Source organism: Chlamydomonas reinhardtii, chromosome 10 (genome assembly GCF_000002595.2).
Source record: "Chlamydomonas reinhardtii strain CC-503 cw92 mt+ chromosome 10, whole genome shotgun sequence".
NCBI classification, from domain to species: Eukaryota; Viridiplantae; Chlorophyta; class Chlorophyceae; order Chlamydomonadales; family Chlamydomonadaceae; genus Chlamydomonas; species Chlamydomonas reinhardtii.
The window spans coordinates 624,689-645,095 of record NC_057013.1 but is presented as its reverse complement, the minus strand read 5'-3'; the positions used below and the strand labels follow the sequence as shown (position 1 = coordinate 645,095).

General features: G+C 64.6%; 3 protein-coding genes across 4 annotated transcripts; 1 reads left to right on the top strand and 2 right to left on the bottom strand.

The window, feature by feature from the left end:
• Positions 1 to 2: 2 nt before the first annotated feature.
• Positions 3 to 4,924, bottom strand: CHLRE_10g422050v5 (uncharacterized protein). Its single transcript, XM_043066491.1, has 6 exons — positions 4,735 to 4,924; positions 4,085 to 4,440; positions 3,648 to 3,855; positions 3,061 to 3,441; positions 1,450 to 2,796; positions 3 to 1,208 (listed from the first exon to the last, which is right to left on the bottom strand). Exons 1-6 carry the CDS (start codon positions 4,888 to 4,890, stop codon positions 282 to 284), a joined length of 3,375 nt encoding a protein of 1,124 aa, XP_042919888.1. The 5' UTR covers positions 4,891 to 4,924; the 3' UTR covers positions 3 to 281.
• Positions 4,925 to 4,972: 48 nt separating this feature from the next.
• CHLRE_10g422000v5 (uncharacterized protein) lies at positions 4,973 to 11,494 on the bottom strand. The gene is made up of 15 exons (XM_043066490.1): positions 11,419 to 11,494; positions 11,074 to 11,224; positions 10,676 to 10,768; positions 10,248 to 10,334; positions 9,613 to 9,765; positions 9,086 to 9,219; positions 8,712 to 8,816; positions 8,286 to 8,442; positions 7,812 to 7,968; positions 7,492 to 7,538; positions 7,178 to 7,267; positions 6,656 to 6,812; positions 6,349 to 6,410; positions 5,929 to 6,047; positions 4,973 to 5,691 (listed from the first exon to the last, which is right to left on the bottom strand). The coding sequence occupies exons 1-15, from the start codon at positions 11,436 to 11,438 to the stop codon at positions 5,424 to 5,426; spliced, it is 1,800 nt and encodes a 599-aa protein (XP_042919887.1). The 5' UTR covers positions 11,439 to 11,494; the 3' UTR covers positions 4,973 to 5,423.
• A 700-nt stretch (positions 11,495 to 12,194) lies between these two features.
• CHLRE_10g421950v5 (uncharacterized protein) lies at positions 12,195 to 20,200 on the top strand. 2 transcript variants are annotated; one of them, XM_043066489.1, is made up of 17 exons: positions 12,195 to 12,678; positions 12,815 to 13,453; positions 13,718 to 13,817; positions 13,993 to 14,142; positions 14,370 to 14,469; positions 14,656 to 14,754; positions 15,008 to 15,084; positions 15,256 to 15,342; positions 15,568 to 15,721; positions 15,882 to 16,012; positions 16,206 to 16,341; positions 16,601 to 16,708; positions 17,023 to 17,148; positions 17,475 to 17,549; positions 17,797 to 17,884; positions 18,157 to 18,275; positions 18,478 to 20,200. In XM_043066489.1, exons 1-17 carry the CDS (start codon positions 12,657 to 12,659, stop codon positions 18,532 to 18,534), a joined length of 2,268 nt encoding a protein of 755 aa, XP_042919886.1. In that variant the 5' UTR covers positions 12,195 to 12,656; the 3' UTR covers positions 18,535 to 20,200. The 2 variants fall into 2 exon arrangements, with proteins under 2 accessions (XP_042919886.1, XP_042919885.1); XM_043066488.1 differs by having other exon boundaries at positions 12,424 to 12,678.
• Positions 20,201 to 20,407: the final 207 nt, after the last annotated feature.

The following is a 20,407-nucleotide window of genomic DNA, read 5'->3' as shown; positions in this document are numbered from 1 at the left end:
AAATACATGTTCCGAAAGGGCATGACTTCGGAGCTGAGTCCTATCACACCAAGCAAGGCGCAGCTAAGTCGCTCAGTATTCATACTTGCATTTGGCCGGAGGGCCTGCGTTTCACTCCCAACGCTTCAATGTTGCCCAAAGCGCGCGTCAGGGGCCAGACGGCGGCGGCATGCAACATTCGACCCGACCCGCATTGGCGTACTGCACCACCACGACCCTCACCACTCCACCGGCACCAGCACTCCACCAACAATCCAACATCACCACCACCTTGGCACCGCTTACTGGGTGGTCGGCGCCCCCGCCCCCACTCCGGCATCGCCTGCCGCCGCCGCCGCTCCGCCAGCGCTTGCGGCCCTGCCGCCGCCGCTGCCGCGCCGCAGCAGCCCCGACGCCAAGCCGCCCAGCAGCCGCAGCCCCGCACCCGCGCCACCCACCACCAACGACACCGGGTTGAGACCACCGCCACCGCCATTGCGCCGACTGGTGTCGGCATTGCCGTGTGCCGCTTGCCCCGTGGCCACCGCCGCTGCTGCTGTGTTTGCCGGGCGCTTCGACGCACCAGCGGCGCGGGCGCCGCCACCGCCGCCGTGGCGCGGTGCCGCCGTCACGCGCACGCGGCGGCCACCGGCAGCCTTGCTGCCTGCGGTCTGGCCCACCGCCGCCGGTGCCGCCTCGGCCTCCGCCAGGCCCACATTGGCCAGCGACGCCGCGTCCTCGCCCTGACTGCGCCGCACCACCTGCCGCGACGGCCCCTCGCACCTCGCCTCCTCGCCGCCCGCTTCACCGCTGCCTGACGAGCCCTTGCCGTCACCGCCACCAGCCTCCGCATTCTTCGTCCCACGACCCGTCGACGCCGCCCCCGCCGCCTCGGGTTCCTCCGCCGCTGCCACCGTGCCCCTATCCTTTCGCTCCACAGGCGCCGCCGCAGCAGCGGCTGCCGTGCCCGTCCCAGCGCCCGTGGCCGCCGCCGCCACGCCCTGCGTCCTGGAACCCAACTCCCGGCCAGCGCCGTGCCGCGCCGCCGCCACGCGCCGCCGCCGCGCAGCCACCGCTGCCGCCAGCTCCGCGGGCGGGCGGCGCAGCACCGCCAGAGCGCCGGCCAGCCAGGCGTCGGCGGCGGTGGCTACGTCTCGCATGATGGACACGACGGTGGCGGCGGGCTGCGGCGCAAGCTGCGACAAGTGCCGGACCGACAGCTCACAGCCCTGCGAAGCGGGTCAGAGGGGTTCCAGGCAGGAGTCAGAAGACAACGGTGAATTGAAATGGCGCACCGGAATGGCCCCGAAATCAAGTAGAGGAAAAGCGATGCATGTTTGCGGCGCAGCTACTGTACACACAGACCTCGAATCCGCGGCCGTCATCATGCCAGGCGTTGTAAGTCCCACCATCACGACCTCCCTCGCCACCCTCACGCCCCCAAAACGCGCCACCCCAAGCGCCACCCACCGCCAGCGTGCGCCGCCGCAGCTCCCGCAGCCGCTCCTCGCTGGGCCGCGGCTCGCCCGCCGCGTCCGCCGCCGCCACCCGCCGCTCCCACGCCTGCAGCTCCCCCGCCTCCAGCAGCTCACACATGGCCTCCAGGTCGCCGCCCGCCACCGCCGCCGCCGCCGCCCCGTCCAAGCCCCGCGGCAGCCGGATCGTGACGCGACCAGACAGGCCGGCGGCGGCGCCACCACCAGCGGCGGCGGCGGCCTGCCGCTCCGGCTCCCGGTCATACTCCTCCTCCGCCTCGTCCTCCGCTTCGTCCTCGTCCTCCTCGTCGACCTCGTGATCTTCGTCGCTGTCCGGGCGCCGCTGCTGCTGCTGCTGCTGCTGCCGGCCAGCGGCGGCGGCTGCCGCCGCCTCCTCCGCCTCCAACGTCGCCGTCAGCGCCGTGGCCCACATCATTCGAGACATCACGTCCGGCCCCTCACCCTCCGCCGCCGCCACGCCCGGCCGCATCATCCCAGCCATCATGGCCTCCAAGGGAATGGCCACGGTGGATGACGCAACCAAGCCGCGGCTGACGCCCGCGCCGGCGCCACCACCCGGCCTGACCGCACGCTGCGCCTGCGGCGGCTGGGCTGCAGAGGAGGACGGCGCCGTGGCGGAGGAGCCGGCCGCTGCACTTGCGCCGGCACCGCCGGCAGAGGCGCGACCCCGGTTGAAGAACCCGCCACGCAACGCGGAGCGTGCTGTGCCAGCGCCGCCGGAATTACCGCCAGAGCCCGCGCCCGCGCCTGCTCCTGACGCCGCCGGCGACGTGGATGACCCCGCCGCTGCCGTTGTCGCAGGCGCAGGCCGGTTGAAGAAGCCGCCGCGAAGCGGCGGCCTCCACGTGCTTGCCGCGCCACCCGCGCCAGCTCCGCCTCCTCCGCGCGAGGCAGCCGACGCCGGTCCGGATGCCGGTGGTGGTGCCGGGCGGCCCGCGCCAATGACCGGGCCCAACGTCAGCGGCGCGAAGCGCGTGCGCAGCGACTCCAGTGCCGCCTCCGCCGCGCGCTGCTGCTCGGGCGTCAGCAACGGCCGCGGCGCGGGCTGAGGCATCAGGAAGGACATGAGAGACACGTCGGCGGCGCCCATCGGTCCCAAGCCGCCGCCCAGTCCCATGCCACGTGGCCCGGCCGGCGCCGCTGCGGCTGGCGCACCGCGGCCGCCAGCGCCGTGTGCGGCCCCTGTCGCGGTGGCGGCGGGCGCGCCCTGCGGCGCGGCCTCGGGGCCAGAGGCCTGCGGGTGGTGCGGCTGGGCGTGATGGCTGGGCACCGCGCTGCGCCGCTGCTTGAGCTTGGTCCGACACACTGGGCAGGAGCTTTGCTGCAGGGCACAAGAAGACATCGCGGACGACATGAAGAGATGAGGTTTCCAGAAGCAGGTCGCGCTGCCTTCCAGGCAACCGCTATTCTCTGCAGCGTGTCCCTGCCTCAGTACCTCCTGTGCCTTCGCCAAAGGCTCATCAAGCATCCTCCCCAGCTCTCCGCCTCTTGGTCCCGACCACCCCACCCACCCACCCACCCATTCACCCACCCATTCACCCACCCAACCACCCACCCGCCTAGGCACCCTCCCAGCCGACCGCACCTGCTGCAGCCAGGGCACGATGCAGTCCTGGTGGAAGCAGTGGCGGCAGGGCAGCTCCACCACCTGGCTGTTCGCCTCGAACGGGTCGTGACACACAGTGCACAGCTCGCCAGGCTGGCAGCTCGCGTAGGCGCCGGCGGCTTCGGCGGCGCCACTGGCGCGTTCGGCGGCGCCGCCGCCTTCGGCGTCGGCAGCGGCTGCCGCGGCCACCGCCGCTGCGATGGCCTCCTGCCGTTCCTCGCTGCCGCTGGCGCGGCCTGCGGCCGCGGCCGTGGCGGCGGCCGCGTCCGCGGCTGCTGCCGCCGCCGCGATGCCGGCGTCGGGGTTGGGCGAGAGCGGGCCCGGCCGCACACGCAGGCGGGGCAGCGCGTCTATGGTCTCCTGTGGTGTGGTGGGAAGAGCCAGGCTGTCATGTCGTACGCGTAGGCACTCTTGCACGTGCCGTACTGACTCTTCCATCCTCCTTCCTCCTGCATCCTAACGATCCTCCTCCTCCTCCTCCTCCTCCTCCTCCTCCTCCTCATCATCATCATGATGGCCCCCCCCCCGACACATTCACCAGTCTCCCCTCCACCACACCACCGCACCTGTGTGGCGCTGCTGCGCGGCGGCACGTAGGCGTCCAGCAGCCGGCTCACCACCGCGTCCAGGTCCTCGCCCACCACCCAGTCCGCGGCGTTCAGGGCGAAGCCGCCGCCGCCGCCGCCGCCGCCGGGAGCGGGGCGGCCGCCCAGGCCGCGACCCAGACCGCCCAAGCCCATGCCGCCCATGCCCATGCCGGCGCCGGGACCCAGGCTGCGGGGTGAGCATGGATATGGGGCGAGCAGGGGTGTTAGGCGCTGCTTGTTAGCGGGTAGTCCTTGGTAGGCTAGGTGGCTAGGCGGTGACAGGACGAGGGCCGGATGTTGTGCAAAGGGTGGCCGCCCGTACACCAGCGCCCTCAGATCTCAAACCCGCCGCTCCTTCACCTGCCCCCCTCCCCCTCCCCCTCCCCCTCCCCCTCCCCCTCCGCCCCCTGCCTCACCCGAACGGCAGCTCCATGGTGAAGGGCGACATGAGCGCCCCGTCTTGCACCTGCAGCACAAACGCCTGCTGGCCGTTGGGCAGCCGCAAGGGCGCGAAGCGGCTCACCGCGTCCACCAGGGACAGCGGCCGCGAGTTGCCCGTGCCCCCCGAGCCCGCCGTCGCCGCGCCCGGCAGCCCCGCGGCGTCGAACGTGGCGCGAAACTCAATGCGGGCGCCGTGGCCGTGGCTGAGAGCAGCGGCGCCGGCTGCGCCGCCGGCGCCGGTGGTGGGCTGGGAGGCGCCTGCGGCGCCAGCGCCAAGGCCGCGTGGGATGGAGGGTCCGGCAGCGGCGTGGGCCGGAGCCGGGGCCGGGGCCTGTGTGGGTGCAGAGCGAGGCGGCGGGTGGGTGGTCAGGAACCCTGGCGGCTCTGGACGCGCCTAGGACCTTCTAGGAGCCCCCGAAGGGTTTAGAAGGGTGGCCAGCAGACCAGTCCCTTGCCAGCCCGGAGCCCGCTCCTGACCAATCAGCGGACCGAAAGCGCCTCTGATATCGTGAGTAAACGAGTTTGCCAGTGCGCGACTTGAGCATCGTGCCAAATTCTAGGGTCTCGCCCAGCCGGGCAGTTGCAGTCGCTATACGCCTCAAAGCGTCTTTTGCGGTCAACCTACATCCACAAACTCCACGAAGTCGCTCTCGCACAACGGGCACCGAGCATGCTCGGAAGCCCCGGTCGCAACGCTAGAAACGCGTGAGCACGAATAGCACTTCACGTGTGCATTTGCACCTGTGGCCGAGTGGTCAGCTAAGCCACTCGGCCGATCCATTGTGCCTACTCTCCTAAAAGGACTGAAAAATGTTGGGATCGTCTGGCTTCAAGACCTTGTGACTGCAGCCTGACTCAAATATTATCAACGTTAGCTTGCCGTAAATGTTGAAGGTTTACGGATCGGCGCGCCATTCAATGATCTGGCACAGCCCATCATCCCGCGTCACGGGTTTGGCACCTCCCACGCAGGCCCCAACTCCTCCTTCAGCACCAACCCGCACATGCCAACATGCTCTGTAAGCCAGTCGGTACTTTTAGCACGGGCAACTCAGCTACACCCGCAAGCTGCCGCCTTCTGTCAGCCCGCGGCACCACCCGGGCCTTCATCCCGATTCATCTCTGTGGCTATGGCAGAGCAAGAGCTCTATCACATCTCTTGCCGAGTCAATAGTCAGAAGTACAGTCAGCTATGCGGCGCCATCCGATTGTCATGCTGTCTATGTGTGTAGTTCGTTGGTTCGTCCTACCTACCCATCTACAACCCGTCCTCTATTTCCAACACCCCTCCCTCCCATAGCCATCCCATAGCCCTCATGCCTTCTGCCGCTTGGCTTCCCGCTCGGCCTCCTCCTCGCCTGCAGCGCCCGCCTCCTCCTTGCCTGCCGTGCCCGCCTCCTCCTCCGCCCGCTTCTGCCCAGCGTCCTCCTGCTTCGGCTGCCCCTCCGCCGCCGCCTCCTCGCCGCCCTTGCCGCCCTTGCCGCCGCGGCCCTTGCCTTTTTTCCCGCCCTGCCCCTTGCCGCTGCCACTGCCGCTGGGCCCTGCGCCTTCGCCGTCTGGCTGCGGCCGCGTCTGGTCGGGCCTGAGGGCACACACACAATGCGCAATGTTTTCCTTGTGCTCTTTAACACAGAGCACACATAGGGGCAACGCGCAGAAGAGCGGGTTCAGGACCGAGTGCAGTGACACACAGTGAGCCGCATTCCGCGGTAGAAATCAGGAGTGCGAGAGCGCACGGCTGCTGGCGCGCTTCCCCTCTCCGCCCGGGCCCCGCCCTCGTGTTTGCAGCCCCCCTCCTGCCTGCCTGCCGACGCCGCACCTGCCGTGTCGCGCCTTGGGCCCCCAGTACGCGGGGTTCTGCACGAAGCGCGGCGCCTTGTCGGTCTTGTGGCGCGCCACAGCCGAGGCCACCACCGTGAAGGAGGCCTCCAGCACCGGCTGTGTGGGGTGAGGTGGGGGTTGTAAATACCAGCCCAAACTTAACTAAATCAAGCCAAACTAGGGATCTTGGGTGCTAGGGGCACGTGCTGGGTGAGTAGGTGGGGCCGTGGGCTGCGGTGGGGACTGCACACGCAACACGCGCTGCACACGCGATGCCGATGCCTTCCCTTGCCTATCAAGCACCAGTGTCACACGTTGACTGACCATGGAGTGCTGGCTCCACGCAGTGCCTGCGCTGCAGTTGTCAATACACATGCTACGCTCTCCTGCCCTTCCGCCCTCCCACGGCCCGCCTCACCTCCTTGGCCAGCAGTTTGGCCGAGTACGACTCGGGGTCCTTCACCGCCGCCGCCGACACGCCTGAGAGGCACGGCCACACCGCACAGCACAAAAGCACAACAGCACAACACGTGAGCACACACGCGGGCGCGACACCAACACCACCAGCAGCAGCGTGGGCACGAGATGACACGCCCTACCATGTGAACCGCAATGCCATGCAATCTGTAAAGCGGATGCAGCGCCTCCGCTCTTTCAGACCCCCACGCTACTCGTATCTTCCCCCGCCGCCCCGCCACCCCGCCCCGCTCTCACAGTCCGCTCACCGTTCTTCTTGACCCAGCACCTCAGGATGTCCCACACCACGTGCGGCGGCGCGTCGGTCTTGACGGCCAGGGGGCAGGCGTGGCTGCCCGACACGCGGAAGCCTGCGTTGACCAGCGCGGACCGGAACACGTCGCTCTTGGGCGGCGTGATGCGCACCTACGAGCGGGAGTGAAGGAGGGGGGCAGGGCGTGGGGGCAGGGCAGGAAGGGGTAGGTTAGCTGAAACACCGGGAATGGAGTTGCTGATGTGGCAACAATTGCAGGTTCCTCCATCGTGCCCAAAGCTCCTGCATGGATTGCAGCCCACCCCCTCGCGCGGCTTTGATACAGACTTGCAATTGGAAAACGTTACTGCCCCCTATACGGCTGTACCCAATCTACACGTCCCCGATCTATGTCACCCGGCCCACGCCCCCACCCGCGGCCACACCCCCTCCACGCTCTGGGTGGGGCTGGCGGGTTTGGGACCACTCGGTTGGCTTGGTTTGGGTTCTGGAATGAACTACCCCCACCATCACGCACCATCTTGCATATGTCGTGCAGGTTGTAGTACAGCGGCGCATCCGGCAGCTCCGATACCACACTCAGCAGGTAGCCCTTGATCTTGGTGGCCTGGCGGGGGCAGGGGGGGCAGGGAGCGCGAGCGGGCGGAGGAGGGGATGAAGGCGGCGGCGGCGGCGGAGGTCAGTCAAATGCGCGAGGCCGTGAGGTGGCTTGCGGGAAGCAGACACTGGGTGGGCACTGGGCAGGGACAGGCGGCCCCAGCAGTGCCCCAAGCCGGCGGCGTACACGGACGCAAGCACGTGTCCGCCCCGCCGCCCCTGCGTGCTCCTCACCGCGGCGTACTTGGCGGTGCCCTCGCGCTCAAACTCCGCCAGCAGCTCTGCAGGGGAAGGGGGAGGGGGGAGGGGGTAGCCGTCCATGGGGAAAAGGCGTGATTAGAGTAAAGGGGGGATACCTACCATGGTGATGTGAAAACGGCGCAGCGTTGTATGGGTGGCGCAACACCCGCAGCGTAGTGGTCAAAGCAAGGGACAAGGAGACCAGCGCATTGCCGCGCAAGCCCACAACCCAACACTGCAAGACCCAATCTCCTCCCTCTCCCTACCCCTCCCCCTCTCCCTGTCCCGCGCCACCCCCTTTGTGCCCTGCTCACCCCCCGCGAAGTCGAAGTCGTGGATGGGGCCGGCCCAGATGGGGCCGCCCATGATGTAGCCGCTGCCGGTCTCGGGGCAGCGCATGTCGGGCACCGCGGGCCCCGCGCCCGGCAGGTACTTGTTGGAGCCGTTGTGGATGCGCTTCTGGCCCACCGGCTGTGGGGTGGTTGTGAGGTGGTTGTGATGGGTGGTTGTGACGGGTGGGTTGAGTTTTGCAGTGTTTGGGGGCTGGTTGTGGGGTTGGTTGCGGGGTGTTGGGTGCATGACGGCAATGCAGAGAGCGGACGGGCATGCGGGAGCTACGGTTTGTAATGCATGTAGGCCGTTGACAGCCGCAGACAGCCCCGAGCAACCACTTCCACTTGTAGCGCTGGGTCACCACGCCGGCCATATACAAACCCAAGCCGCCGTACACGCGCCGACACACGTGCAAACACATGCGCCCGCAACACACGCGCCCGTAACACACACACCTGCAGGAAGAAGGAATCGCACCCGGAGCTCTGCCACAGGTATGCGAGGCGGCTGGGCGAGTCCTTGACCTCGTTGGGGCTGGTGTACACGCGCACGAACACGCGCACGTAGAAGTCCACGGACAGAGACAGCAGCGGCACGATGCGGCGCCGGTACCTGTGTGTGTGGTTGCGGGGCTTCTTGGTGTGCGCCTCAAGTCTCATGGGTTGTAAGCAGCAACTCCAGTACTACTGAGCAACACAATGCAACATTGCCAGCCCTCTGATACGTCGATTTCATAGCGCCGCCCTCCCTCAAGACAATGTCCCCCTCATTCCAATGCGCATCCACACCGCAGCGCACAGCAGCGCCTCCACACCGCCCCGCCCCGGCCCCCTCTCTCCCCCTCTCCCCACCCCTCGCACACAAACACACACGCCCCGCACCTGGCGGCGTGTGTCTCGATGCAGGCCAGCAGGATGCGCAGCGCGGCCTCGTGGCAGTAGGGCCGGTGCACGGGGTAGGCGCCGTAGTTGGACCAGCAGTTGGTGCTGCATGGGGGTTTGTTTAGGGGGGAAAGGAGGAGGAGGGAGGCGAGGAGGGAGGTCACGAGGGTGAGGAGGAGGGAGGAGCAGGGAGAGGAGGAGGGAGGTCAGGAGGGAGGAGGGAGGAGGAGGAGGGAGAGGAGGAGGAAGGTCAGGAGGGAGGCGGGAGAGCAGGATGGGGGAGCAGAGCAGAAAGGTCAGGCGGGAAGTCAGGTGGAGAAGAAAAGGCGCTGGGTGGGAGGCGTCCGTACACCCCTGTTTCCCGCCCCCCTCACCTGTTGTTGCCGCACAGGTTGGCCATGTCTGTGGCTGTGCAGCACAGCAGCCCGCCGTCCGCCACGCACTGCAGCGCGCTGTCCAGCAGCGGCGCGGGCGTGCCGTACGGGTCCAGGTCCACCACGTCGTAAGCCTGGGGTGTGGGCGTGTGGGTGTGGGTGTGGGTGTGGGTGTGGGTGCGGGTGTGTGGGCGTGTGCGTTGGTCAGACACAGGGGTCATGCATGCGTGCAGGGTGCATAAGCATGTCAGGGTGCGTGGACCCCTGCCTGCCTCCCATCCCCACCGCCCATCCCAGTCCCGCCCCTCCCAGCTCCTCCCTCCCTCTCCCTCTCCCTCCCGCTCTCCTTCCCCCGGGCGGCGACATTTATCGCCGGCGCCGCTCGCCCTGCTGCTCCGCGACGCCTCGGGCCACAACCCATAAGTATTATCGCTCGCAACTAACGCCTCTGCCTGCACTCCAGTTTTCGTTGGTTTGGGTTTAGTTTGGGCTGGTATTTACAACCCCCCCTCTCCCCGCCGTCTCACCCCCGGCGCCTGCAGCATGGTGAGGCGCGCGTCGCTGCACAGCACGCGTATCTTTGCCGCCGCCGCGCCGCCGTTTAGCGCCACGTTGCGCTTCATGGCCTCCACCGCGCCCGCGTCCATGTCGTTGGCGTCAATGCGGCCCAGGTCAGGAACCTGTGTGTGGGTGTGTGTGTGATGTGGGGTGGTGTGTGTGTGTGGGGTGTGTGTGTGTGTGTGTATAAATACCAGCCAAAGTAGCGGACCACAGTTGCAAGCGAAAATCCTTATGGGAGGGGGCTGAGGCGTTGGGGTGGTGATGGTTGTGGCGGTGGGGTTTGTGGTGGGATGAGGGTACACGCCGGGGGAGGGGGCTGTTGCGTCTATGGCGGGCGCTTGGGTAGAGGTGCTGACGTACAGCCTGGTTGCTGGTGCCCATGCCCCCTCCGCGGCTGCAGCCGTCCTTGCACATACGCCTTCCCCCAGCCACCTCAGGCATCACCCCGCCCCACCCCCTGCCCCCATCCTTGCTTTCCTTGAAGATGGTAAAGCAGGTGAACACACCTGAACCCATCCAACGCACACGCACACAGCACGCGTTCCCCTTGTCGCGCTTCCCTCGCCTCCCGGCACTCGGCACACCGCGGCACGCCGCTCACCTCGTTGGCATACCGGATGGACCTCAGCCCCGTGGCAGCCAGTCCCTCCAACAGCCGTGGCCCCTTGTCGCCACCGCCGCCGCCTTTCTGCAGGCGGGGAAGCACGTGCACACAGGCATATGGGCGCAATGTTTCCTTTTGCTCTTTAACACACACATATAGGCATATGGATGCAAGGCGCCGCTCACAAGGCTCGCCACGGAGCCACGTGGCTTGTGCAAGGCGGGCAGCACACGTGCGGAGCCGCTGGCGCCCATTCCACACACAGCCAAGTCCGCTCACACAGCCCGAGCCGACCGCCTCCGACTGGCCCCGGGCAGTCACGCACCTCCCTGGCCGACCCCCGCCACTCCGCCAGCCCTCGGCGGCCTTGTCCAAGCCCCACAGCCCCCACCGCCCCACAGGCCCCACAGCCCCGCTGCCCGCACCTTGCCCCGCTTCAGCACGCCCGCCGCGATCTCCGCCTCCCGCTTCTTGCAGTACAGGCGCAGCACCGCCACCGACAGGTCGCGGTTGGTCACCTGCAGGCAATGCACGGCGTTGTTCGCGTTGGTGTTGCTGCTGGTGCATTTGGAAGTGGGTTTGCAAGCGGGCACCAGTCGTGGCGTTGTGTCGCACACAGCAGAGATGCTAGCTGTTAGCACAGCCAGGCTCGCCCAGCCGCGTGCGCCGCAGCGGTATGGCAGAGTCGCCCCTCGATTTCACGCGACCCCGCAACCGCTTGCAGCGCGGACACGATCCGCCCCAGTCCGCCATGGTCCGCCTCACAGGCGCAGGCGCCTACGCTGCCAGCGCGCAATCCAGCACGCTGAATGCGCTCCCCCACCTGGGCCTCATTGTAGAAGACCTCGTTTCCCTTGTGCAGGATCTTTGCCTGCCCCTCCTGCAGCACCTTGTACCCCTCCGGGATGGCGGTGGGGTCAGCGGCCTTTGGAGCGTCAGCTTCCGGGGCCGCTGCCGCTGCACCCGCCTCAGCCCTGTGGGAATGTACGGGCATCAACCGAAGTGACTGTGCGGCCCAAGATTCGTCGCACTTTGGGAACGAAGCGGGTCGTTCGCGCCGCCGAATGCCGACAACCGGCAACAGGTTTTCACAGCAAACTTGTAGCTTCACTTCGTAAGCTACCTAACATGATGTACATATACGAAACACTTGCTTGCGTGGACCTACTTTGTTTCCTCTCCGCTCATGCTTCTCGTGCAGAGTTCTTAGGTCGTGTGGGCTGAGGCAAGACGTAATTGTTTAATGAACCAGAGACTAACTCACCCGTTCCTCCTTTTTCTTACATTGGCTTCCCCTCGCCTCGCAACTGTCATGCCGGCCGTGCCAAAGAATGTCCCGCGTGACCCCCTCGTCTCGCAGGGTCTCGCCTGCCCCCCCGCCCCGCTACTGTCTGTTTGCACGAGTCCACGTGGACTCTCCAACGGCAAGCTTAGAAGCCCAAGCCCATCTCCTCGCGCTTTGCCACATATCACCGCACGCCGCATCGGAGGCACGCCTTCACGATGCATCCCACCTGTTGGCATTGGAGCAGGAATTAGCACCGTGTCACCAGAGGTGAACTCTTCAGAAAACCCCACAGCAGCAGAGAAGCGGCTATGGCAGGGACTCCTGGAGGGATGTGGTCGAGGAGGACGGCGCGATTCAGGTTCACATGTTGGCCTTGTTGGCCTTGTCACTCGCGAGAGGACTCGGGAACCACTGCGTCAGTGTTTGAGTCGACACGGAGATGGTTGCAGCCAACGCGGTGACGCTTTGGACCAGTGGAAGGGGCAGATACTTTCCCGCCTCAGGAGTTTCCCGCCCGCCTCACTCGTGGCGAGTGCCGGCGTGTCGACGGTTGGGTTGGCCGTCTACTCAAACACTCATTATGAGGGTGCTGTTAGTGCACTGTCTGGCTGCATTTCGTAATTGCGGAGGTGTGCTCGCGCACATGCCTAGCACAAGTGTCGACCAAGAACTATATGCTGGCCATGTGCTGTTGCCGACGGCCTCAGGCCCTTGCCACCAGCTACAGGCCAAATCTTTACTTTATGGATTATCGGAGAGTCACTGCACAACCTACGCCCGCCTAACGGGCCGCGGCGAAAAGCCCTATCGCATGCCAAGAGTTACCTCACGAACGGCCCTTATAGACTTGACTCTACCCCTCAAGCATATAATTACAATATTTTACTAGTAGAACCGCCCTACGCAGTATCGTATCTGATAAGTTAGCCAGAGTCAGGACCCCAACTCACTCTGACTGAGCAGCGACCCCCGAGAACCTGTGTGATTTGGTACCTCAAGGAAGGCCCTCAATATCGGATACTACAGCCTATGAGTGGACGGCGCTCTTACTCTTGAAGCGTGCGACTTGCCGCGGCCTTGTCACTGCAACTTTGCGCTTGAAGTAGTGGCGTAACATCATGGCTAATCGCGTGGCTCCTCGTAAGTGCCTTACGTACCTGTTGGTCGCCGGTCGGCCGGTTGCGGGGCCGCGGGACATGCCGTCCCTTTCCTCTACATAATCGCATGCGCGCTGTTCAGTTATAAGCACCATGACGGCCAAATTTTGCGCTCGCAGTGCCACCGCGGACGTCAGGGGCCGGCGAGGACCCGTTACCCAAGTTGCCACCCAAGCTGGGGCCGCTGATGCCCCTGGCACCTATTGGGCCGCCCCAAGCGGATACCCGTGAGGCGGCAAACATCTCTGGCCTTGCCAGCCCGCTTCAGGGCCGCACCAGCATCCCCGGGGGAGCTGCTCCGCTGCCAACGCCGCCGGCGATGACAGCAGCAGCAGCCGCAACCCCACTCCCACCCATATCCGCAACGCCACCCCCACCAGCCCAGCACCTCCCAGCGGAGGAGCCATGGCAGGCCGTGCACGCCCCCGCGGCGCCCCCTCCATCAGCGGCAGTACCCCCGGTAACAATTGCGCCCACCGTGGCACCGCTGCCTCCAGTGGCGCCGCCCGCCGCCGCACCACTGCCGCCGCCTGCGGCACCGCCAGCGGCCTACCCTGCGCCTGTTGCGCCGGGGCCAGCGGCAGCGGCCGCGGGCGGCGCGCCACCCCCACCGGTGCAGCAGCCAAAGGTCCCGGCGGGCAGCGCCGGCGGCAGGCCGGCGCCGCCGCAGGCGCCGCCCCCGCCAAGCAACCTGTCAGACGTGAACGACGAGCGGCCGCTGGAGGAATACATTCCGTTTGGGTTCTTGGAACTGAGGAGTGAGTCGGGTTGTGGTGTTTGAGGGCTGACTAGAGGTGGAGGCGCCTGAGGGCCAGAGAAGTAGCGTTAAGGATGTCGCTGCCATCCTGTGGACCGTGTTTCCGGCCTGTAAACGGCATGCACGGGCGAAAGCACATTGGGCGGAGGCCTGTAGGTCCGGTGCAGGCAGCAGCGGCGGGTTGCAACTGACATGGCACTCATCTACATAAAACGCTGCCAAGCACACACAGATAAGCTGACTTTCCTTGTGCTCTTTAACGCAGACAAGCTGATTGTGGACCACCCGGATATCTTTAAGGATGAGGCCACGGAGAAGAAGTTTGCTGAGCTGTGCAAGTGGATGAGCCTACGCAACCAGCTCCGGTGCGCACACGGTGCACATGCGCGGTGGCTGGCGGGTGCTACTGTGTCTGTTGACGCGCCACACCGCCAACACCCGTGCATACCTCTGTCCTGGGTGTGTATCCTCTTCCGTGTGCTCGTTATCACATGTCTCTGCCCGCCCGCCCAACCCTACCCTCATACTTACGCTCCGCAGGCTGCAGCTGGACTATGGCGACGCGGATGAGAAGTACGCCAGCCTGGACCCGGACAAGGACACGCTGGCGCTTAAACCCACCTCGGCGGCGGCTGGGGCGGGCGGCAAGGGCGCGCCGCCCAAGCGGAAGAACCTGGACGAGGCGGGATTGTGAGTGGGGCCGGGGGCCGCCGGGCTACCAAGCTGGGCGGAGTGTGGCGGGTGGTGGGTGTGCTTTGAGGTGGGGTAGATGGCGGGATGTGGGCTGCAGAGCATTGGGGTCCGGGTGCAGACCGGGGCCGTATCGCGTTGGTGGTTTATGGCGGTTGCCTGGGCGGTGACTGGAAGCACGGAGCTGCCCGTGCTGTGTGCTGAAGGCGCTCGCCCTCCTCTCACAGCGCGGACGTGAAGGCACGGGTCGCAATGTTCGGGGACGAGATGACCAACATCCTGGACAAGGCGGAGTTTGATGAGCTGCCGGCGGAGGACCTGGACAAGGTGGGCGCGGCCCCGGACCTCGCTTTGTGGGGATCGGGTTGGAGCCAGAGCGGGGGACCGGCCACGGGCATCTGGCCTGGCATTCCCCTCAGCGCGCGCCCCTCCCACCCGCACGTCCCCGCCAACCCTCGCTGTCCCTCGCCCGCCTACCCCCTCGGCACCCTGCGTGCCCCCCTCCACACACAGGCCAAGAACGACAAGTCGCTCATGGGGCTCAACGTGCACTCGGCCAGTGACGAGTACCTGGAGTTCAAGGTCTACTACCGCGGCACCCGGCTTAAGAAGGTGGGGGCGGCCGCATGCCAAGCCCGCGCGCGATGGGCCGTAGCGTGGTGGGGCCGGAACATGGTGGGACCGTAGCGTGGTGGGGCTGTTGTGTAGCGGGGTACGAAGGGTTTCAGGATGGCCGTGATGACAAGGCTCTGGCGAGCAGTAGGAACGGGCAGAGGGCCCCTGGGGCCAAGTGTCTGTTGGCGTGTCCGCCAGTTACCTGACGGTGTCCCCGTGCTTGCGAACACGTACCGTACATGCACTGCAGATTGAGTGGCTCAAGTGGGGCATCTTCAAGCGCCAAATCACCATGAACGTCTACGAGCGCCTGGCCATCAGCTTCAGGTGAGCGGGGGATGGGCGGGAGCTGGGTGGGAGATGGGTTGGGGCTGGGTGGGCGGATCGGCAAGTACGTCGGTGTAAACCCATGAAAACCCCCGCCTCTTGCCGGTATTGGTCTAGTCATGATTGCAACCCCGGGCACACGGCTCTCTCTGTCGGCCCCGCGCGCTGTAGGCTGAAGAAGCCTGTGTCGGAGGACGACGCGCCGGAGGAGCCCACCTACGGCGTGGACTCACGGCCCTGGTACAAGAAGATATTCTGGTGAGCCCGGCCCCATGCGTGTGCGTGTACCGTGTGCCGTGTACCGTGTTTGTTGAAGTGGGGTCTTCCTGTTGCTTGGCGCCTGCACTTGCATCGCACAACACCTGCGTCATTCTCTTATCCGCCTTCACACAGCAACACCTGGTTTGCACCTTCACTCGCCTTCCGTGGGCCTGCATCATCCTTACCCGCACGTGTGTACCCAACCACACACAAACACAACAGCTGCGGCAAGCGCGGGGTAGGCGCGGGCGCGCCTGAGAGCCTCAAGAGCCTCCGTGACGAGTTCCTGTACATGAAGCTTTTCAAGGACGTGCTGCAGTGCGACGTGGACATGCTGCTGCCGGGCAGCCGCATCAAGTTCACCTGGTTCGACTACGTGAGTCCCCGGGCACCGTGCAGGCAGCGCAGCGGTGGGGTGCGGCGTGTGGTGGTGATGTGTGGGTTTGGGTGCACAAGGAAGTAACACACACACGGCTTGCGCGCTGCTGGCTCCTGACATCTTCGCCACCCAACACGCCAAACCCACAACAACGCAGCTCATGATCTGGGCCCCCATCATCTTCGGCTTCGGCTTCGCGGTGTACAAGACGGCCAAGGGCACCATCGACTTCACCAACCTGGTCAACGCCGCCATGTCCATCTTCCTCATCGTCATGCCGCTCACGTGGTGAGTCAGCGGACCGGCTGCACGGGCGCACGTGGCTGCGGGGTGGGCCTGGTCGCCCGCTGGGAGCACATGGCTGTGACACGGAACGTGCACCTCATGGGTACGGTATGACAGCCAACGCCTTGCCGGTTTCGCGTAGCCTCGCTTGCCCGCTCCACTGAGCCCGCTCTGCAATTGTAATGATGGCTTGCAGGGGCGTGCGCGCCTGGCTGGCCATCAAGGAAAAGGCTCAGAAGTACCAGGCGCACCTGAACGCGCTGTTCATAGTGCACAACCTCAACAACAACAGCGGAGTCATCAGCCAGATGCTCAACGAGGCGCAGGAGCAGGTGCGTGCATTTTGTTTAAAAGACACAAGGGAAGGAAACACACAGGGTTGTGTATGCGTGTGTGAGAGTACATGTGTTAACGTGCGTGTATTTGGGAGGAGGGGGGCTAGGCTGGGCTGTTCTGGGGCTGGGGCGGTATCCCCCTTCATACAGTATCTTCCGCACCCCCACCGCCCCCATTCACCCACTTCCGCCTCCCCCCCTACTACCCCCCACCACCCAACCCCAACCCCAACCCCAACCCCAACCCGCCCCGCAGGAGGACAACGAGGCAATGCTCGCCTACTTCTTCCTGTGGCTGGGCTCGCAGGCGCCGCAGCCGGTGCGCAAGACGGAGCTGGACCGCAAGGTGGAGGCCTTCCTGCAGGTGGGGCAGGCGGCAGGGGTGGGGTGCTAGGGGCGGTGTGTTAAAGAGCAAAAGGAAAACATTACGCGTGTGGGGCGGTGTGTGTGTGTGTGTGAGGGGGGGCAGTTTATTCCAGTTCCAAAGAGGCCAAGACTCGCGTTGGCAGGGGCAGGGGCGGTTTGGCAGGCGCGAGGGTATTTAACTGCGTGTTCGAAATTCTGTATCAATTGTGCTGGTGATGCAGCAAGGTATCAGTCCCAGATGCCTTCCCATGGAGGACACCAACGCCCACCCCGGAACCCTGCAATCCCTCACCTGCCCACCACCACGAACAGGCTAAGCTGGACGAGGCGGGCTGCGCGGTGCGCATGGACTTTGAGGTGACGGACTCTATCGGCAAGTTGGAGCGCCTGGGCCTGCTGCACACGGTGGCGGCGGAGGGAGGCGAGAAGATGCTGCAGGTGCGGGCGGCCTGGGGGGCCGAGGCGGGGGGGCCGTTCATGTGGACAACGGGTGATTATTTGCCCGAGCCCACCGGGGGCGGGATGGGATGCTCGTGGGTAGGAGTGAACGCAGTATTGCATGCGTTAGCAGGTGGGGCCCACGGGAACAGCGTGAGGGCAGAACCCATGTGGAGGTGGGTCTTTGGGGATAGTGTGAAGGGACTGTCGGCCGGGTGGCCGGGTGGTAGGTGGCCGGGTGGCCGGGCTCCAGCACCGCGGGCCTGCGCGCAGCCTCTCCGCCCTGTTTCTTAACGCCATGTTGCGTGTGTGCCCCTCCTCCACAGGTGGTGCCTCTGGAGCAGGCGGTGGAGAAGGCGCACGTCAAGTACTTTGACGAAAGCAAGGAGACAGGGCCGGCGGTGAGCGCGACATGGGGTGGCTTGCGCTGGGTTGGGCTGGCTTGGCGTAGCGGGCTGTGCTGCGGGCAGCGCGGCCAGCAGTGGCAACAAATAACCGGTCCGTTTTCTACGCCACAGTCTGGTCGGTGGCTTCGTTGGTTGGTTGGTTGCAAAGCGGTCCGTAACTCGGCCGCTTACGGTCTCTCTCTCATAAATGTAGCTCATTCCACTTGACCGCCTCCGCTCCGCTCATTCATGCGTATGGCAGGCTGCCTCCAAGCCGCGCGCCAAGTCCAAGCGGCAGGGGGCACTGGAGATGGCCTGGCACGAGTGCGCGGACGTGTTCCGGCCCACAGGCAAGACATGGAGCCGAGGTTCGGGGCGGAGTGCGATGATGGGGCGCGCAGACATGGAGCACGAATCCTTGTTGTGGATTGACCATGCATTGCTTGTGGAAGGTCCGCGCCCGATCCTCGCTAGCACATCCGCATGCCCCTGCTCCGCCTTCTTGCCCGACATCTTATTGCCTCACCACCACCTGTAAGCGACACACGCACATGCCCTCTCCCTTGCTAAAGTGCTTCATTGACACACATCACATTAATACATTATACACGCACACGCACAGGCCAGCGGTTCCGCTACTGGTGGAATGCGGAGACGGGCGAGAGCACCTACTATGAGCCTGCAGAGCCCTACGTCAAGCTGGAGCGCGCCATACAGGCCGTGGACATTTACGAGGCAGACGTGAGTTTGCGCTGATGCAAGTGGCACAAGAAAGCAAGCTAAGACCTAGGGCTGACGATGCGGGAGAGAGGATGCCACGCCCCACATCATATGGGGCGGCTCAATAGTCAAGAGGCTAGGCCTGGTATGCTAGATGGCAAGATGGCCCGACCTTTTTAACGTCTTCATCTGACACACCAAATGCCTTTGTCGCCTTCCACAGGGCGAGAACATGCGGGAAGCCAACAAGCACAAGTTTGGGCACGCGAAGACGGTGTGATCAGTAGCGCCTGCACTACCCCGCACATGCTGCTGTTATGCGTAGAGCGGGCGGCTGCTGCGCCGTACTTGCGTACGCCAGCCGTGAGCCTTGAGTGAGCAGCACCTTAGCAAATGCATGCCTCGTGAGCGCACGGTTTTGTTTGGATGCACATAAGAAAGTGAGAGGTGACGTTTGAGATGCTGTGATGCGCAAGACAGTCTTGCTTGCTTGGGCTTGGACAATGCGTCCTGCCTTGCGACATGACAGTGGCAATTGACCGCTGCCACCAGCCCACAAATGTTGCGAATGAGTGTGTTTTCTCATGTCTGCTTACTATAACTTTACTTGTGTGATACTATGGGCGCCCGGGATGCCCACTACTTACCCTTGACTTCCACCCGTGACCACTTCTACTGAGTGATCCGAGTACTTGCAAATAGTGACCATGGCTTGTGTCGCTCGGAACGTTTTTTTTGCTGCTGTGACTGCCTCGGACGGGTCGGCATGTTTTGTGCGGCATACATGTTGGGCGCACACACTGAAAGCGTGAAGTGCTGCATCCAAGCGCCGTGCGTGCCTGCGTGCGTACCCTAACGGATGATGTGTGCGTGATAGCTTACACGAACTGGTGCTGATTACGCTACCAGGCTCAAGGGGTTAGATCACCCCATGTGTGTCATGACATAAGCACAGCTTGCATTTTACCAAAAGGCCGCCACCGCCGGTGAGAAGGGCCCGAGCCGCGTTCTCGCCTACGGCATCCAGGGGCCCCAAAAGTCTTAGTGTTGGCTCGCCCCCCTGTCAAGTCATTATACCGGCATTGCATCTAGCCGGGACGGGGCGTGTGTTTTGGATAGGGTTAGTGTGCGTGGCTTGACCTGACACAAGCATCAATTACGGTATGGCTGCGTGTATTGCACATTAGGAGTGGGTTCAACTGGCCGCGCACTCCTGCCCTGCCGCTGCAAACTGTTTGCCATCTGCTGGGTCCCGGGAATCAGTTGCACCCTACGGGACTTCACCAACCTGCCTTACCACTGTCCCATCGACCCATCGCACACACATTAGGAGTGGGTACGAGCTAGCTTTATCGACGTGCTTGAGAAAACGCAACACGCACAAGCGAACATGACGTTGTAGCCGGCAGATGGGCGTGACACGTCCAACCCCACACACTGGACACTAGTTGAGGGAAGAGATAATAATAATAATCGAAACGCCGGCCCGTAGGGCCTGGCGTGGATTATCGGGGCAAGGCGGGTGTAGTAGGATCGTCGGTAAAAGACACATCTAGATGCCCCAGGGCGCCGTCCGCGGGGATATATACTTGTGTGTCGTAGAACTTCCGTGTTCCGCCCACACTCTCCCCCTTCTGGACTGCACGTCCCGGGCAGTCACCACGCTAGCGTAGAGAGTACTTCTTTGGCAACCGTTTTTGTCTGTGCGTGGCAGTGGGGTGATGAGGCCCACGTCGCGTATACCCCCAATGCTGGGCATCGCCAGTAGCCAACTGTGTGTTGGTGCCTTCAAGACTCTCGCATAGCCGAAGCGACTGACTTTACCGACGTCACCAGGATTTGAACCCTCGACCTTTCGCGGTCGCGTGCGCATTGTCCGCAGATAACGCACGATGGGCCCTGAACTCGATACCAAATGTAGTAGGATCGTCGGTAAAAGACACATCTAGATGCCCCAGGGCGCCGTCCGCGGGGATATATACTTGTGTGTCGTAGAACTTCCGTGTTCCGCCCACAGCGGGTCAGTGTAGGGGCCCATCCCCTACCCTGCCGCCTCACCACGCAAGGGGGGCCGGTTGGGGACATCACCCTGGGGTCCTCGTGTGCCCGTATTCCATGATCCTGCGGGCTTTAATTATGCCTCCGGCACTATT

Coding starts and splice junctions, on each gene's coding strand:
- CHLRE_10g422050v5 (XM_043066491.1), bottom strand. CDS start 4,890: ATGGATCGGCCGAGTGGCTTAGCTGACCACTCGGCCACAGGTGCAAAT. Junction 4,441..4,734: donor ACTTCGTGGAGTTTGTGGAT/GTAGGTTGACCG, acceptor GCACCCACACAG/GCCCCGGCCCCGGCTCCGGC. Junction 3,856..4,084: donor ACCATGGAGCTGCCGTTCGG/GTGAGGCAGGGG, acceptor CTCACCCCGCAG/CCTGGGTCCCGGCGCCGGCA.
- CHLRE_10g422000v5 (XM_043066490.1), bottom strand. CDS start 11,438: ATGAGCGGAGAGGAAACAAA. Junction 10,335..10,675: donor GCGTGCTGAAGCGGGGCAAG/GTGCGGGCAGCG, acceptor CCCCGCCTGCAG/AAAGGCGGCGGCGGTGGCGA. Junction 6,048..6,348: donor CCAAACTGCTGGCCAAGGAG/GTGAGGCGGGCC, acceptor CACCCCACACAG/CCGGTGCTGGAGGCCTCCTT.
- CHLRE_10g421950v5 (XM_043066489.1), top strand. CDS start 12,657: ATGGCTAATCGCGTGGCTCCTC. Junction 14,143..14,369: donor AACCTGGACGAGGCGGGATT/GTGAGTGGGGCC, acceptor CTCCTCTCACAG/CGCGGACGTGAAGGCACGGG. Junction 18,276..18,477: donor TGGACATTTACGAGGCAGAC/GTGAGTTTGCGC, acceptor CGCCTTCCACAG/GGCGAGAACATGCGGGAAGC.